The sequence below is a fragment of the Arachis hypogaea genome, chromosome 2 (assembly GCF_003086295.3).
Source record: "Arachis hypogaea cultivar Tifrunner chromosome 2, arahy.Tifrunner.gnm2.J5K5, whole genome shotgun sequence".
NCBI classification, from domain to species: domain Eukaryota; kingdom Viridiplantae; phylum Streptophyta; class Magnoliopsida; order Fabales; family Fabaceae; genus Arachis; species Arachis hypogaea.
In genome coordinates this window covers 93,321,259-93,333,528 of record NC_092037.1, presented here as the reverse complement: position 1 = coordinate 93,333,528, position 12,270 = coordinate 93,321,259, and the positions used below count along the sequence as shown (strand labels likewise).

At 31.3% G+C, this 12,270-nt stretch overlaps 1 protein-coding gene across 1 annotated transcript; it reads right to left on the bottom strand.

The window, feature by feature from the left end:
• Positions 1-8,019: 8,019 nt before the first annotated feature.
• Positions 8,020-11,656, bottom strand: LOC112751596 (U-box domain-containing protein 16). Its single transcript, XM_025800789.3, has one exon. It carries the CDS (start codon positions 10,364-10,366, stop codon positions 8,264-8,266), a length of 2,103 nt encoding a protein of 700 aa, XP_025656574.1. The 5' UTR covers positions 10,367-11,656; the 3' UTR covers positions 8,020-8,263.
• Positions 11,657-12,270: the final 614 nt, after the last annotated feature.

The following is a 12,270-nucleotide window of genomic DNA, read 5'->3' as shown; positions in this document are numbered from 1 at the left end:
GGTTTGGCATTTGAGGGGAAATTTGGTGGGGGTAAGGTAGGAGGAAGTAACCAATTTGGGTTGGTCCAGTGGTTAGCTTATTAGTTCATTTAAGTAAGTGTTGGAGATTTGAATCCCGTTTTGTACATGCAGTAACTCATTGGCCAGCAACAAGGAAAAGTCTAGGGGCCAGCAGTTTTATTAAATTTTGGCCAGTATGTAACCAGCAGAGGAAGGTGAGTCATTTGATGAAATCTCACACCATCAAATTATCATTGATGGCTAGTTGATGGTTAACAATCACAAAAATTATTGGCCCCCTAGCATTGCTTCAGCAACAAATCCTTAAATAAAACTCAGTACCGCAACGAATTAATTCTTGGCTTATCGGTTGAAGAATACTGTAGGAACAAAAAAAAAAGGTAGGAGGAGGTAGTGCTGAATCACATACATTGTCACACTAATTTCTATTTAATACCTAACCTAATAACAAATTATTTTCATATAAAAATCACCTTCTTCATTCCTTCAGAGTTCAGATACTCTTTCTATTTTTCTTTTAGCATAATCACTATTATTGCTCCACCCTCAATGTAGAACAATAATAAGCAACAATGTTACATTATTCTATAAGTTATACTGGAGATAGAAGTGACTATGCTCACTGATAATTTAAAAAAATACTAAAAATTTAATAGAATTTATTATTTGTGGTCAATAATTAATTATCAATATTTAAAAATATATGTTAAAAATATGTTATTGAATTATTAAATTAAAAAAATTAAACTGATAATTATAATGACAAAAAAAAATCCTACTATTTTTTTAACGTTTGTCTTTAAAAATTATAATAATATAATTTTTTTTTAGTCTTATTTATACTATTCATTTGATCTTCATCGCTAATATTTATTCTAATTAAGAACTACTTATCGTAATAAATGATTAATAGAATAGAAAAACACCAATTAACGAACCAAATAAAAATAATAATGTATCTATAGGAAGGATTAGTTCAGTGGAAATAACCATTATTTAATCATAAATTACAAGAAGCATTAAAACATATTGTTGTTTTATGAAACTATAAAGTATGGACATTTTGTTAAGTTGTCGTATTTTTTTGTCAAATAAATTTTAGATATGACACTCATGATATTCGTCTGATACGTGTGTATCCAACTATGTCTTAATAAAAAATAAAAAAAAATTTAATGTATTTAGTCTTATCCTTAATATATATTTTTAAAATAAATTTAAAAATAATATATATTATTATTTATTAAAATAAAAAATATTTTAAATACTTTTAATAATTAAAAAAATATTTTATATTTTAATATTAATAAAATATCAAACTATTATTATATTTTTATATTTTATAAAATTTTAAAATTTGTGTATCTAAATATTCTGTGTCATATCGTGTTTCGTATCCGAAACTAATGTTACAACTTACAATTATTTATTATCTCGCTATCTTGGAGTGTTCCTTTGAGAATGGTTCCACATATATGTATACATGAGCGATACCTGAGCAGAAATGTTAATGATTTATGGAGTTTCAGGCACAGAATCGTTTGTCCACGTGGATTACATGCTGACATGTTGTCTCATAGCAAAACAAAACAAAACAGCATAACTAAGACCAAATTTGTGCGTGGCTCATTCATGCGAGTTCACTACTTCACTTCCTGTTTTTTCACTCTGAGTGAAATTTTGTAGCACACACATCAGATCATCAAATACTAATAACCAATTTTCTAAATATTCATGCATGTCTTAATTCAACTTAGAGAGCCATCTGTTGCTATTGGATGCTGGTGTCACGGATGTTAAATCTATTATTTTATTTTTTTTTTGAAAAGAAAAAAAAATCCTATGTTGACACAAAAATATTTTCTGTGTAATTAAAAAATTAAATATACTATCTGTATACAAAAAATCAATTATCTGTATAGAATACATATTGAAAAATTGGTTTACTTAATAAATTTATCAAAACAATAATTTTTTGCAAAATAATCCTTTCTAATATTTTTCCAAGTTTAATAGTTTAATTTTTGTTTAGTAATTTGATAAAGGCATGATGATTTTCCGTAAAATTTTGGTACTTCACTCACTAACTAGAAAAAAGTGACAAAAAAAAGGAAAAGGTCAAGTGGTTATTCTAGAATCTTAAGTGAAAGCATTATTGTACCGAAATGGTAGTAGAAAAGGGTGAAAAAGAAAGTAAAAACCGCTATAATACACACACATAAACCTTTATAAGAATAAGAATCAGAAGAGAAAAAAAAAGAGAGACAAGCTTTTTAGAGTGGAAACTTGTTGCATGTCATGATTTACATGCAATCTAAATGCAGAAAATCTTAGTGGCCCATTCAAGGTACTATGGAGAGATTATATAACTTGAGAGTACTCTACAATCTGTGATGTATGTGTTCTTTGTTATTTATTGGGTTTTTTCATGGTTTTGGAAACTAAGCTTGGGTTTATTATATATTTGTTATACTAGAGCTATAGTTCAACCACATCTTATAACGTATTATTCTTTTTCTAGGAAAACTCTTCTTCTAGTACCATCTCTAATTTGTCTATTAAGCAATTAATGCTTTGTAATGCTTGATTACATAAAAAGAGAAAACAATAACTAATATATAAGACTATATATTATATATATTTTTTAAATATGTTGTTATGTTTTTTGAAGTGTGTTAAATAAATGGAAAGAAACGATAATTGTATATTAATAATACAAAAAGAGAAAGTCTAAAGAGCTCATACTTTTATTAAAATTTAGTTAATATTTAATCAGTAAAAAAATGAATAATTTTACATTATTAAATATAATCTCACAATATTAAAAATATTAATAATAATTAATTAAAATTATAAATCACAAAATCTGCTATCCTCTGTTAGTCTCTTTAAATTTTTGGTACTATTTCATATGATTTCATATCAATACTATTCGAGCCAATAAATAGTACTGCTTCCCTATGATATGTTCACCCTTTCCTATTTTTGTGCGTGTCTGTGTGTTTTCAATCATAAAAGGTGAGAAAATTAAAACCTTGGCTTCACATCACTTGTTTCTTTTCTATAATATATTTTCTTAAATATGCAAAATTTGCCATTTTGTTAACCTGTGCATCAACGGTAAGAAATAGCATTATTACGGCAACGGCCCAGACCCATTATTGGATCAAAATTCGCTTCATCCAATCTAGTCCCTTCCCTATCTTCGTCTCTAATTCGCTTAAACAAGTAATTCGTTTAAACAAGTATTAAAAATTTAAATTTTGATTTATAACAAATTAATCATTGATCTATTCAGTTAAAAGTTATTGTTACAAATAAAAATAAGTTTGATAATCTTATTTAAGACATGCAAGTATTCCAATAGTAATAACTATATACTTAAAAAAATTTAAAGAATTATAGAAATAATAAGACTCAAAACAATCAAACTATTGATATAATATAGAACCAAATCATTAGTTCCAACAATCAAAGTGAAATTAAAAACACATAATTATGTGATAATTAGGACTTAAGATGGCTAACATACAGCAACAGGTACATTATTACAATATTCATAATCAAATGCTGTTACATTGAGAAGAAAATACACATAATCTAGAGAGTTCATGGAATATATCAATTAGCATATACTTAGTTTGACTAAAATGTATGTTTATATTTAGTAAAGTGTAAATGTGCACCTTTTTAAAATGTATATAATCTATAGTTTAGGTAAAATGTATTTATCCTCTTTTTCACCTCAACCAAATATAGTTAAAAAAAATAAAGTAAAAATAAATGTTACCTAAGGCAACAAATTGACATGAAGTTGGGGGATATATTAAAAGTAAATATATATATATATATAAAAGAGGAGAGAGAAAAAAAGAAAGGGGGGATGAAAAGTACAAAAATGACATAACTTCCCAGTTTCCATATTGTAAAGTGGGGAAAATGAAGTTCAGGTGAAGCATGAGAATCTAATAAACCCAGATCTGAAACTTGGGATTGATGTCAACTCATATCCCTTGAATTTTCATTTTCATCATGATATTAATAGAACAACGTGCACATGAAAACTCAAACAAAATAGATATAACAATTTATTATTTCTCTATCGAGGTTTTACCGTGGCTGGATTTCATGTTATTATAGTTTTGTGCATTTATCAAGTTGCCATGAATTTATGTACTTGCGTGCCTCTTTTTGGGTTTAAGCCAACTCTTTTTTCTTGGATAATTGAACAACAACTCAATAATTGATACAAATATGAAACTTATAACAAAAAGAATTAAAATAAGAAACTCACTAAAAAAAAGAAAATGTCCGTATTCTTTTCCTAGTTAGCGTGGTAGCTACTACACAAGATTACACTGAAGTTATGATTTATATGAATGAACCACATGGCATTATTATTATCATTAGAATTTAGCTAACATATCTCCTAAAAACACATGTTAATATTATCAATTAAAAAAATACAAAATTTAAAATTTTAATATATTTATGGTTTATTTATTAAAATAAAAATTTTAAAATTTTTAATAATAGTAATTAAGGTTGCGTTTGTTCACAGGCATGGAACATTGAGACAAAGACATAAAAATATAAAATCGTATTTGACAAATAAGACATGGATAGAGACATTATGTCCAAAAATACTAAATTAGTAAATTTTATGTCTTTCCTGACAGGAATTTTAACAAGAAATACGACTTATTTTTTATTTTTTTATTATTTTTATTAATTTTTTATAATTATATTTTTTCCTAAATTTTTTAAATATAAAAATAAAATAAATTTTTATAATTTATTTTAGTTTATCACCAAACAAAATGCAAAAATACTAATTTTTATGTCTATATTCTTTGTGTTTTGTTTTTAATGTCTTCTCTAGTCTATTAGAATCAAATACAACCTATAGAACACTTGTTATTAGCTATTATTATTATTATTATTATTATTTGGAAAAGAAAATGGAGAGAAAGAGGTTGAGGGTTGCTAGTTTGGAATTTTAGGATTATTTGGTGGGAGACAAAATATTAAGTTTGTGGTTAGTTTGGTCCCTCTCCAGTTGCATGGAAAGGTACAAGACTAGAGGAGGCCAGGTTAACAATTTAGGCAGGTGCTGTGGGGGTGTGTCCAAACTGGAACCTATGCATACACTTAAGCATGAAATTAATTTTGTTACAAAGAGGGGACCAAAGAATTGAGCGTCATGGTGGGAAAATTAAATGTATCATTTATTACATTTGTATATTAAGCTTTTTGTATTTTTAGGAAGGACAAAGAATGTACCTCGTGCAATTTGATACCCCATCCCTTATTGTATGATGTCTACATATTTGTTTTTTTTACTATGCACCTCGCATGTAATGCCAGGTTATACTATAATGATATATGATCATTATTATTGGTAGGGGTCGCCATGCGCTTTCAATTCGTCTCACACAAAATATCACTTTAATTTTAAATTTAATCCAATCTAATTCAAATAAAAATGTGTGTAGTAAATTAAACATGCTATAAGTAAAATTTTAAATTTAATAATAATATTATATTATATTACATTTGTAATATAGATTGCATTAGATTGATTTTGAGAAGTAGATTTTAAATTTGATCTAATTCATAATAGGATTTTTTTCTTAAATAAAGTCCTATCTAATCTAAATTAATGCAAGTTTTTAATCTATTTTCGGTTTAAATTGGATTGGATGAATAATTTTATTTAGATTAATTTTGATTTAAACATCTCTAATTATTAAAAATACCAAAATTCACTGAAAATTTTTTATAACAATATCCTACACCAATTTCCAATTACATATCATGAATAAAATGAGTGTTCATAAAAACATTTCTCTTAGCAAGAGATAACATTAGAATCTTTTAGGTTTATTTAGTTTGCCTTTTTACTTTTAGAATTTTGTAAAAAAAAAAGCAAAATTTTTATGTTATGTTTTCACTTTTTTTTATACAAATTTGAAAACAAAAAATTAAAATAAAAGAAAATAGAAAATAAAAAACCCCTAATTATATTTCACACGTGGTTATTCAATAACATCTATACTAACCATGGTATTTTTGGTTGTCTTTCTATTTTCTTGTTTTTTTTAATGTCGTTTCTAAGAAATTATTTCAAGAGTACGATAAAACTTTTATGTATAAATCAACCATAATTTTACTCACCAAAAAGATTAATTTGTTTTTGGGCCAAAAAAGGGTTGCACCCTTGGAAGAAAAAGAAGAGACCAATAAACCCAATTAGGAAATATTGAACGCCATCAGTATTTTTCTGGTCAACAAGACCCATCTAATTGAGTAAAAGAAAACTTCATCACCAAAACAAAAAAACAAAAATTTTCTCACTAAGTGATGGGCTTCCTACGGAGTAGACAAAAATGTGAAGTTTTCTACCTGTTAAATCACACCAAAAAATATTTTCAGAAAAAATGTTAATTTTAAAAAAATAAATATAAAATAAAAATAATATTTAATTAAACATTTTAAAATATATATATGAATTAGGAAATATAATATATAGTTATGTAATATATTTAAAAAAAGACATTAAATATAACAAGAAACAGCCTGACCTAGTGATGGTTAAGCTGCTCTTTATCTCTGAAGTCTCCTATTCTATCAGTCGACAAAAAAATTCAGTTGCCATTATGGCAAAAAATTGACAATTAGGTAATACGTTTCAAAGGTGACAATTTGACTAAAAAAAAGGAAAATAAAAATTATTAATCAATTGTCAACGAAATTATATATATATATATATATATATATATATATATATATATATATATATATATATATATATATATGTCAACCTAGGAGAGCTGACTAAAATAATCTATGTGATAGAAGTTAAAGAAAACTATATAGTTGACTTTAGAATAGTAGTTCCACAACAACTTGCATTTTATTTTGACATGTAGCCCCCCAAAACTTGGATCTCGCATGATAGCTCTGTTGAAATCATATCCTATGAGTGACACGATGATGATACAAAATGATAACTCCCAATATGATATACCTTTCACGAGAATGAGGATTTCCAATGCTAGGTATTTCAAACAATGCTAGCAAAATTTAATTTTTTTTTTTTGACTATCAATTAATTATTAATATTTAAAAATATAGAATAAAATATGTTGTTAAATTACTAAATTTAAAAAATTATATTAAAAAAATAAAGTTAATAATTAAATAATAACTAAAATAATAAATTTTGATTACTTTTTATCATTTTTCATGTCAAAAATCAAGCATCATTCCAAGTTTACCTTAGTAATATAAGTTAGCTACATACAACATCAAGCATAAATTTGTAGAAATTACAACATAAATTTTTATCAATAATAATTATTAACGGTAAGCATCAATTCTCATCATTTTATAAGGTTTGTAAATGTGAATGTAAACGGCAATGCCGTCTCTTGCAGGAAAATCCAACCTGACAAGGAAGTTCTTTTGTTTGCGGTGGAGAGGGACAGAGTCAGCGCGGGCATCAAAGCTCGATTGCTACTATGGACCAACACAAAAGTTCAACAAGCGATTGGCTGCGTTGTGTTTGGTTATTGGAACATAACACTTGAGATAGACCAAACGCAGCCAATATGCACAATATTCTTTATTTTAACATAATGTGAAAAATTAAATAAATACATGAATAAATGAAATAGTAGTATATTTTGATTCAACTAAAAAGAACCGCCTTTCCTCACTTTAGTAAAATGCCATATATGAATGTGTGCATTGTGAAGGACACAAGAAAAAAGACTTTTCCATAAAAAATAATTCATGTGAATCAGTTATGTATAATGAAGTGCACTACAAATATTCTCAAAGATTTAATTGATAAATAAATTAAATATAGCTCAATTCACTCTGATTCTATATAAGAATAAGACTGTTCTAAAAATAATAGAATAGAGCAAGAACAGCACCTCGTAATGACTAAATGTCACTTCTTTAGACTAATTCATCATCAATAAAACAGAATTTCAATAAAAGTCTATTGAATTTAACTATCATAATATAGAACAAACTAATTTCTCATTTAAAACACCACCAAATAAAAAGAATGGAGAAATTAAAATCAAATAAAATAAACTACTCCATAAATTACATTTTACAAGGATGGCAAAAAATCAATTCTTTTTTAAGAGAAAAAAAAAACCAATGATAACAAGTTTTACATCATTTACAATTATAAAAAAAATTCCAAGAAAAAATAGACAAAAGTTTACTGCGCTACTGAATTGGAAGTTGGAACCACCACAGTGGTTGCGGAAGACATGGTGGTTGTTGAAAACCCTTCTATCTCTACGCCATCTAACCCGGCCGCCCACCGGCGTAGGATTCTCAATAATGTTGCCGCCTTTCTCCTCCCCCGGACGCTTCCAACTGCCATTATCTCCCAAATTACTCTCTCTACCCCCGGAATGGCCGCCAACTCCCCCACCACTTCCGACCCCCCTTTCCGGCACATTGTCACCAATGTCGCCACGGCGCTTTCCCTTGCCCTCTCTGAACCTTCTCTTAACACTGCTCCCAGCCTCTTGATCCCATTGTATGCCGCTGCCACTGCCACCAACCCACCGCGCTTAATCACGGCCTCCAACACAGTTGCCGCCTCCTCCGGTACGGCCACCATCACCTCCACCGCCATTTCCACCGCGCCGCCCTCCACTAACTTTGCCACGCTTTCCCTATCCGCCGCCAAACTCAGAATTGCCGCCAATGCATCCCTCCTGGGTCCCTCGGGTCCACATCTTGCCAACTGGACCAATCCATTCACGACACGTGTCTTCCTTCCAAGTCTCTTTCTATAAGCTGGAACACCTGACAAACTGAACACCGTGGCCGCTGCATTTGCCTTAGCTTCCCACGTGGCACCCGAACGCAAAACCTCCGCAACTCCGTTAAGTGCGCCGTCAGTCTCCATTATCCTCGTTTTGTTCGCCTCCAATATTGAAAGGTTCAATATCGTAGTAACGGCGTTAACCTGCAGGCTTGGACTATGAACCCCAACGTCGAAGCTGAGATACCGAACCAAAAGCGGGATGGCTCCAGCTTCCGCGATGCAGGCTCGGCTATCCGAGTCTGTTTTGGCCAGAAAACGAAGCTCGTAAACGATGGCGTTTGAGTCCTCCATAGACTGAGAGTTAGTTATAGGGACCTTCAGTTTGTTGACCAGAAACAACGCCGTCATGCGCGTGGCTTCAAGCGCGGCCTTGTTTGTTACGCGGCTTATAGGCCTTCCGGTAACGGTTTCTGCATCGAAGGGAATCTTCTCCTCGCGGCACCACAATGCTATCATGTTTCTCAACGCGCGATTTGGTATGAGTTCTGTGTGGGCCAAGGTCTGACCCGTTTTTGGACACGTGTTGTGTCCAGAATCCATCCAGAGCTTGATCGATTCACGATCGTACGTCTGCCCTGTCGCCACGACGACGGGATCACGCATGAGCTCGAGGCTTATAGGACACCGGAAGTCCGCCGGAACAACTAACTCCGATGGCTGTTTCCGCCGTTGAACCTCCACTGAAGAAGACGCCGCGGCGGCGGTTGAAGCGCCGAAGAGGACGCACTTTGCGTAGCGAACGAGACCGATCAAGGCGACGATCTCAGACTTGGAATTCTCCTCGCTCCGATTCTGGATCTCCTCCTCCAAGCACTCAATCTCTGCCCTGCAGCTCGATGAATCGCGAATCTCCAACCTCTCGAAGATCGAAGCGAGTTTGCTCCGGTCAGGTATGATCTCGTTCTTGATACTCTCGAGCACCGAAACCACCTCGTTTCGGAGCTCTCTTTCTGAATCCTCTATCACCGGTTTCGATTGCAAGCAGTGTTTTCTGATTAGAATCACGAGTTCCTGAACGTCGTCGTTCAGGTCTAGGTCGTGTACCGGGAAGATGTCAAGGAGCGTGGAGAGTTCTCCGGTAAGTTTGTGGAAGTTGTCGGCGACGGTTTCGATTTGCATGAGGAAGAAGAACTTGCTTCCGTTGGAGCAATCTTCAATTAGGGTTTTGATTCGGTGCAGAACGATGTATGTCTCTTCCAGGCAGAGGAGAAACGATGACGAAGAAGAAGAAGAAGCGAGGCCAGAATCGGAATTTCGTATTAGGTCCTCGAATAGAACGGCGAGTAGCTTCGCCTTGCGAACGACAGCATTGGCGCTGCGTTTAAGCAGAAGCAGTGTCGTTGAACGGTTTATGGAACTTATTTGTGTCGTTAGATGGAGGAGGGAGTGGAGGAGGTTGATGTCGTTTAGCTTTGGCGAGATAAACGACCCTGCTGAGGGTCGTCGTTTTCTGGGAGGGAAAGTTTGCGGTGAAATAGCCATCACGTACTTTACTTTTCTTTTTTGGTTGCAAAACGCAGAGTTTGGATGAAGTTCTTTAGAGTGAAGGAAGAAGAAGGAGGTGACTTTTCATTCGGAAGATGATTGGAATTAGTAACAAAAATAATAAACTTGGAAAACGAATATTATATCTTTATATATATGCAATGTGAATACTAATTCATATAGTATATGATTTTGATATGAGATGATATGATATTATCCGTAACAACTTGGGTTTGTTTGTTTTTCTGTTTGTTTTTGTCTGCGTGTAAAACTCAACCTTTTGCAAAGACAATGAAAGATGGGTCAATAGCTATTCATTAATGCACATTTGTTGGTATTTGACTGCATTTGTTTCAATTTTGAATATTTTGCACTTTTTAAACAATTTTCTTTCTTGTCTTGATTTAATTTACATGGTAAATAATTAATCCATATTTGTCATTTAATCAAGATAACCATTACCTAGTTGACAAACATTTAATTCTGTGGTCGAATTCATTGAAGATTTATGTATGTAAAACATGCCATTTGTTGAGGCCCTGCAAATGGTGGTGGGTAATGTGTTACCCAGCAACACTTTTTTTATTTATTTTTATTTTTTTGTAATATTTTAGTTCCTCATTTGTTTAATGTTTAATATTGTTATTGTTAGCATTTTCTTGACTTTGCATGAACTGGTTGGCACTGGTTTGATCAAGTTGGGATGGCTACGAATTGGTAAGGGTTGTTGTGGACTTGGTTCTGAATAATTTATATGATGGGGTCATGTATGATTGTATTAAAATATTGGTTGAACCAATCAATTATTTAGAAGATTACACTTTGCTTCAGTACCTATCCAAATTCATATTTAAATATTTAACAATGCTTCCTTTTTCCTCTTACCCTTTATTTTATTCTCTTTTGTTATTCTTTTTTCCTTTTACAACTTTATCTTGCAAAAGCAAAGTGTATAGTCATGAGAGGGAATAGGCATATATATACACGCGTATTAAAACAGCATGTATATGATTAGCAATGATTAATCTCCAGCTCAAAATTTTGTGTAAAAGAGAATTGCCACAATCTTTGCAAAAAATTTCATCTATTTTCTCATATCTATTGGGTTTAATCATTGTATAGTACAGTGTCTCTTATGGAGAATATAATGTAAATTAGTTACCATAAGGTGCAACTTACAATATTGTCTTTGATTAATAGATGTTAATCTATTTAGAGTAATCCCGTTTTCATGTTTTTTGATGGGGTTTCCCAATATACTATACGTTTTAAATTCATAATTGGTTTTTATATGGTTGAAGTATTAATATATAGCAAAAAAAAAAGGTATGTTAGTACATTTGACGTCTTATGAAAGTTATGCTCACCAAATTTTTAAAAAGAAAAAGAAAGAAAAAAAAAGTCTCAAGAAACCATTCATTGTATTTACTTGAAATAATCATCACATATAAATAAAACTCTATATGTATGGATTTTACTTGAAAGAGATGCTAACGGCACCAAATTAAAGTGTTATATAATTGGATTAAATGAAGAAATTAGAAACGTTTATTGTATGAATATTATAAGCATTTGTTAATGGTGCCCACGTTAGGGGAATTCAAGCATGAGATTATTACTAGCTCCATTGTTTAGCCGCCGAAAGTGGAAGACCCAAAATTGATGAAACGAATGTTGACTTTTCTTTCTGTGCGAGTTACTTTGATTTAATAAGCACGCACTAATAAACGTAGCCTCCCACCCCCACTCATCTTATTGTTTCTTATTAATTGGATAAGATTATTATATTCTAAATTTCCATGTTATTTTGTAGTGTCTTATCGCACTGGTAAATAAATATTGCGTTGGTAAGTTAGAATGCGGATTATAAATCCGAATTTTCATGCGTTATCCGAAAAATG